This window comes from Ipomoea nil, unplaced genomic scaffold (assembly GCF_001879475.1).
Source record: "Ipomoea nil cultivar Tokyo-kokei standard unplaced genomic scaffold, Asagao_1.1 scaffold2036, whole genome shotgun sequence".
Lineage (NCBI taxonomy): Eukaryota > Viridiplantae > Streptophyta > Magnoliopsida > Solanales > Convolvulaceae > Ipomoea > Ipomoea nil.
Genome location: NW_017618464.1, coordinates 3,581,911 through 3,589,261, shown reverse-complemented (window position 1 = coordinate 3,589,261; position 7,351 = coordinate 3,581,911). Strand labels below are relative to the sequence as shown.

General features: G+C 35.2%; 1 protein-coding gene across 1 annotated transcript; it reads right to left on the bottom strand.

Annotated features, from left to right (window-relative positions):
* Positions 1–5,409: 5,409 nt before the first annotated feature.
* On the bottom strand, positions 5,410–7,124 carry LOC109147816 (zinc finger BED domain-containing protein RICESLEEPER 2-like). Its single transcript, XM_019295473.1, has 3 exons — positions 6,275–7,124; positions 5,526–5,584; positions 5,410–5,448 (listed from the first exon to the last, which is right to left on the bottom strand). The coding sequence occupies exons 1-3, from the start codon at positions 7,122–7,124 to the stop codon at positions 5,410–5,412; spliced, it is 948 nt and encodes a 315-aa protein (XP_019151018.1).
* Positions 7,125–7,351: the final 227 nt, after the last annotated feature.

The following is a 7,351-nucleotide window of genomic DNA, read 5'->3' as shown; positions in this document are numbered from 1 at the left end:
GACCAATTGGCCACCTTCTCAATGAAAAAAAGCAACTAGTGGTCGCCTTCTTCAACAAAAGATAACCAAGTGGTTGTTTTCTCATCGGCGGCAAAAGGCAAGCCTTCTCAGTGAGAAGGTGACCATCTTGGTTGCCTTTTGTAACCGTTGAGAAGGTGACCACTAGGTTTCATTCTAAATAGCTGTAAAAGGTGAGTAGACCTGACAATTATGGACACGACCCGTTAACACGACATGAAACTGGACATGAAAATAACAGGTTAGTGTTTAGCCTTAACTTGTCTCGGGTTGTTAACGGGTTGACCTGTTAAGGACCCGTTATGTTTCGTGTCTTAACGGGTCAACCTGTTAAACATTTTAAGAACCCGTTAATATTATTGTGTTAACCCGTTTACACGAATCCGTTTAGCCGTTTATACAAACCTGTTTATAACCCGCTAAGAACCATTGTAATGAATGAGATTACAAAAGATATCATGAACATGAGCACATGACTAAGGATGAATTTACTACATTAGGTCTTACACAAATTATTGATGTTCAACAATCTGAAATTTGAATTTTTATTGTGTTCAATTTTATTCTGAAAACTAGCATGGACTTCTTTAATTATGATTTTTGGATGTTATTTTATCATTTTATGAATGTTATAAATTGAATATTTTTTTAGTTTGTTTGATGGATTGAATTGTAGGTTTTATTTCTTTTATATATAACTTAATTTTAAATTTTAGTTTTTTTAATATATTAATAGGTTTAGCGGGTTTAAACGGGTTTCGTGTCATATCGTGTCGACACGACTCGAAACCTGTTAACAAAACGTATCTATCGTGTCAACCCGTTAACAAATTGTGTTCGTGTTAAAAATTTGAACCCCCTTAACCTTAACATGTCGTGTCCGTGTTTAGCCTTATCATGTTTGTGTCGTTATCGTGTCAACCCGTTAATGAACTCGTATACACGAATTGCCAAGTCTAAAGGTGAGCCTTCTCCAGTGAGAAGGCGACCATCTTGGTTGCCTTTTGCAACCATTGAGAACTTGGCTTCTGGTGGTTACCAGTGTTTGTTACCAGGATAGCGTTGGATTTGGTTGAAGGGTAGTTGGACGCTCGTCAAAACCCTAGTGACCTGCTATTACATGTCACTAACCTATTTGTAGGCTTCACTGCACTAAAATGACATGTTGGTGAGTTTAATTGCACATTTTAACATGTTTATGTGCCTATTTACTTTTTGAGTAAAGTTCATGAGCCTATTTGACCAATTTCTATTTAAAAAATGCATGACATTCTTGTAACTATTACATGAAACATTTGATAGTGCATATGCGAATAACTAATAGTGCACTTTAGTGTACTATCAAGAGTTAATACCATCTAAGGTCCTCTGAGTATAGTGGTTTTGCCAAGTTCAGTCCTAAACTTTCAAATTGACAACATGTGGTCCTTTGACTTTCAAATTGTTACCATATGTGGTCCAAGTTAACCACTCATGGTCCTTCAACTATCAAATTTTAACCACCCATGGTCTTTCCAAGATGATCACAACTGGTTAAATTTTGAAAGTTGAAGGACCATAGATGGTAGACTTAGATCACGGATGGTAAGAATTTTAAAGTCGAAAGACCACGAGTTGTCAATTTGAAAGTTTAGGACTAAATGTGGCAAAACCACTATACTCCGAGAACCACATATGACATTAACTCGCACCATAAATTATTCATGAATGCACTATCAAGTAATTCTAAATTTACCATAATAATTATAGAAGCGTCACATAATTTTTTTCTTAATTTTTAGTTGTCATAATGAATAAGATTCATCCGCATTTTTTTTACTGATGGCAATTGAACCTCCCACATCTCTCTCTCTCTCTCTCTAAATATATATATACAGGGCCGGTCCAAACATTTTATAGGCCCGGGGCGAAATTGAAAAAAAGGGCCCCTATATGAAAAATTAAAATTAAAATTTAAAAACACTAATAAAATCATGATGTCAAAATAATATGAAATAAGATTAAAAAAATTTCAACAATTTTTTTAAATACAAAAATATTCATGTCATTCAATCCCTGCAAAAATAAAGATTAATATTTTGCATAAATAAATAAAATTGAGTTAATACCCAAAATCTCCTCGACTATAGTGGTTTTTCTCAATTTCGTCCTAAACGACTTTGGTGACCTAATATCGTCCCAGACTTTTGTGTTTCGCTCAATTTAGTCCTCCATTTGTTATTCCGTCAAATTAGTGTTAAATAAAGGGACAATTCAGTAATGGCAATATTGATCTCTCTTTACTTTCAACTTGTGAAGTGCGAAATTCCTCTTTCTTGTACGAATTACACCCAGAATTACTCCCGGACCTGCAAATCAAATTTTATATTCGCAGTTTTAGGAGTAATTCTGGGAGTAATTCGTAAAAAAAAAAAGGGATTTCGCAGTTCACATGTCTATGAGTAAAGAGATGCTAATATTAAAATTACTGAATTGTCTATTTATTTAGCACCAAATGGACACAATAACAAATGAGGGACTAAATTGAGTAAAAACACAAAAGTCTAGGACTAAATTGAGCGAAACACAAAAGTCTGGGACGATATTAGGTCACTAAAGTCGTTTAGGACGAAATTGAGAAAAACCACTATAGTCGAGGACGATTTTGGGTATTAACTCAAATAAAATTATAACAGACCAATTAATTCCGAATAAATCCCCATTAATATTTGGACATCAACATTCAACAGGAGCAATCCACAAAGAATAAAAAGAGACAATATGAATCACTACAGCAAAGTAATTAGTAAATTAAACCAAAAAATTACTTTGACATCTGACAAATGCCATTTTACTTTGAGAATGGAATAGATACAACAATACAGCTTATCCAATTAACAATACAGCTTATTCAATATTTCAATTAACAATTAAGAATTTGAAATTCTGGATAAATGGATAATTATTTAATCTGCAAACTAAGCCATGAAAATCCCAATTAAAAATTATCATTCTTAAATAAATTATAGAGGTTTCAGAAATCAGAATTCTACAAATTCCTAATGCAGTGCATTCTACAATTATGCAAATCTCAATTTCTAAATGGCCAAATCATAGACATTTCAACAATAAAGTTAACAAATACGGCCTAATTCCGAAATCAAAGCTTTCAAAAAAATAATCCCAAATAATAAAAATTAAAAATACCTTTGCAAATTACAATTGTAGACCGGAGTGGTGAAGGCGCGGCGAACAGAATCAGGACCGGTTGACCGCAGAGAAGATTTGTTATTTGTGGATTATGAAAGTAGATTGTCGATTCACTCAACTGCCCATTCTTCTCCTCCTAAAAGGTTGAATCCCCAACCCTAAGGGCCCCCCACACCCCTCAATTGCCCATTCTTATTTAGCTTGATAGGAATTGAACGGTTGCTGTGGCGGAGAGGTATTGAATGGTTGCGACTTGCGATGCGTTGATGCCTCTTTTCTTCGATTCTTCCTGAATCTTCCATCTATTCGACTTCCATAAGAATTTATTAAGTCAAAAATAATTAAATAATTTTTTCTAATATATACTAAGTAATATATACAATATACAATATATTATTATATCTTAGTTTATGGGCCCCTTCTAGGGATGGGCCCTGGGCAGGGGCCCAGCCTGCCCATGCCCCAGTAGAGCTGTCAAAGCGGGCTGGCGGGCCAAAGCCCGCCAAAGCCCGCCTTTTGGCGGGGCGGGCTAAAAAGCCCGCCAATAATACGGGCCTAGGTAGGGGCAGCCCGCCTCGCCCCGCCTTAGGCCCGCGGGCCCCGCCAAAGCCCGCCACTTTTTTTTTTTTTTATTAATCATGTGTGATGTGTCTCTAAAATCTAAACTCTAATGTGATTATGTTAATAACTTAATTGCTATCTACTTAAAACACTTATTCATAAGAAAATAACATAAATTCGTTCATCACAACATGACAACAATGACACCAATAGGGGTAACCGGGTAAGTATAATTATTCCTATTATTTATATTATTATATTATACATATTATACATATTATTTTTAATATATATATATATATATATATATATATATATATATATATATATATATATATTAGTTATATATATATATACACAGATTTACAGTGTTACTGTAAATCTGTGTATATATATATATAACTAATATATATATATATATAAACTTAAAAACTAAAAAAAAAAAAAAAAAAAAAAAAAAGGCGGGCTGGCGGGCTACCCGCCAAGCCCGCGGGCTAGGCGGGGCGGGCAAAAAAGCCCGTTTTTAATACGGGCTTCAAAACCATGAGCCCGCCCCGCCCTTTTGGCGGGCGGGGCGGGAAAGCCCGGCGGGCTAAGCCCATTTTGACGGCTCTATGCCCCAGGGCCTGCCCTGTATGTGTATGTGTGTGTGTATATATATATATATATATATATATATATATATATATATATATATATATATAGTGAAAGGATCAGGTGCATTTGTTGCTTCCCTTGCGGATGTGCGGTGGATTAATATGCGTGGGATTTGTACATAATGTGCGTGAGTGTTGTGCTTAATGTGCCTGAAATTTGTACTTAATGTGCGTGAATGTGTAAAATGCAGCAGAAAATATTGATGTCAGCTTCTTCCCCATCTCCAGTAACCATTTGCCCCCTCCCTGATGATGATGATGCGGGACGGGCTATGGTGGTTAAGAATTATGGGAATAATACAACAGAAATCCACACGTGCAAATTTTACTGTGCGTGCGTCATTTATATAAACATTCAACTGCACTGAAGGTAGCTGATAATCCATAATCCATGGCCAAATTGAAGGTAGAAGTAACTAGAGGTGGAAATGGGCCAGGCCAAACCAGGCTTTTAAAAATTAGGCCCGGGCCTGTTAGGAAAAGGTAAAGCCTAGGCCTGGGCCTGGGCCTGTATGTAGGCTTTTTTTTAGGCTCAAGCCTGGGCCTGCAGTAGGCCTGGCCTGGCCTGAAGCCTTTTTAAAAGCCTATTTACTAAATAGGCTTTTAAAAAGGCTTCAATGTAGGTTCTAAATAGGCTTTGAGAGTATTTAAATAGGCTCAAAGCCTATTTAAAGCCTACATTTTAAAGACTTTTAATATACACATGTAAAAAATAATAATATTATTAAATTACAATCAACCAATAATCATAAACTACAAAACCAAGTTCATATTTTATAATAAAATGTCCAACAACACAAGTTTAATAAGTAGGGGTTCATAATACAAAATCATACAAGTTTGATAACTTCAAGTCTACAAGTCCATAATACAAAAGTCCACAAATTCACAAGTTTAACAACAACAGAAATCATAAGTCCACAATACATACATGAAATATTAAACATAATAACAACAATAGTATTCAAACATAAAATTAAACAAGTCATGGATTCAACATAATCTCCTCTTGTCCAGAATTCCCCTACACAATGAAAAAATTGAGAATATTAAAGTAACAAATAGTAATATAAAATATTAAAGTAATAAGTAGATTCTTACCTTTTGTTTTTTCTTCAGCCCATATTTCTTACGAAGCCAATCCCCACCACAAATAAGAGCTTCAATAGATTCCTCATTTAAGCTAGCACGATATTCATCAATGACTCTTCCCCCAGCACTAAATGTAGATTCAGATGCCACACTTGAAATAGGAACAGCTAGTATATCACAAGCCAGCTTTGATAAAATTTTAAACTTTGGGCTATTATTTTTCCACCACGCCAAGGCACAAAAGGATGAAGTAGAAGAAGGAATAAAAAGATTTTCCTCAAGATAAGTCTCCAACTCTGATTTCGTAAGAGGAATTGATTGACTTTGGTAAACCATACTCAATATTTCTTGCATCCCTTTATCCATTTGTTGTCCACCATCAACCAAAGTGTTGCTTTCAACATTGACTTCACTATGTCCACTAGTAGAAGAAGCATCTTGACTATACAAGTTCACATAATCAAGATATAAATCTTCTAATGCCTTTTTCACCTTCTCCACATTCTTTTCAGCATCACTTGGTGTTTTATACAATAAGGGAAAAGTTATCTTAATACCATTCAATTTCATCCTTGGATCTAAAACACATGCAATAGACATTAACAAATTACACTCCCCCCAATATTTGTCAAATTTTGCTTTCATAGGTATTGCCATATCACTCATAAACATGTCAAAACACTCAGCTGCATTATCAATAACCTTTTTCACCCTTTGAATTTCAGCTAGGTACAAGTTAGAAGTAGGGTAATCACTACCTGAGATGACATGAGTGGCATCATTAAAAACCTCCAAAAGTTTACAAACCTTCTCAATCTTGTCCCAATCCTCAAATGATGGTGCATACTTATAATGTGGCTCTTTTTCATTGTAATATGAAAATGCATGTTTAAATTTACTTGCAGTAGACAACATCAAGAATGTGGAGTTCCATCTTGTTGGACAATCAAGAATAAGTTTCCTTTCTTTCAATCCTTTTAATTCAACAACTTCATGGAATGACTTTAGCCTTGCATCTGAAGAATTTATAAATTTCACACTTTCACGAACATTGAGAATGATATCTTTAATAGTGTTAAGGCCATCTTGCACCAACAAATTCAGAATGTGAGCACAACACCTAACATGAAAAAGTTGCCCCCCAAGTACTAACTTACTGCTCAATGACATGTTTTCTTTCAAACTTCTAACACAAGAGTCTTTGTAAGATGCATTGTCAACAGTTACTGAGAATATTTTATTCTCAATGCCCCATCCTCTCAAACACTTGAAAATAGCATTTGCTATATCTGTTCCTCGTCGAGGAGGAGGCACTTTGACAAAATTCAAAACTCTCTTCTGAAGGTTCCAACTTGCATCAACAAAATGACCTGTCACAACCATGTACTCAACTACTTGGTGACTTGACTTCCACATGTCTGTTGTAATGCTAACCTTGCTCACATTATTCAAAATCTTTTTCAAAGTATTCTTTTCAGCTTCATACAATTGCAAACAATCACTTCTTGCTGTTTTACGACTGACTCTTCTAAAATTTGGATTTGCATATTCAAAACCCCACATGAACATGTCATCCTCTACGATGCTAAATGGTCGCTCATGCACCATGATCCACTAGCAATAATCTCTCTCATCTTTTCATTGGAGTATTTAGCATTAGGAACAATAAAAGGATTACCACCAGATTCACTAGGCGGATAAAATTGTATCGTTGTTTGCTTATTTTCTCGAGAGATATGCAACTTGCGCTGCAAGCAAATCTCTGAGTGCCTCTTAAGATGGCTAGTGCTTCCACCCTTTCCACCAGTAGAGTATTTTTCCTTACAATACAAACA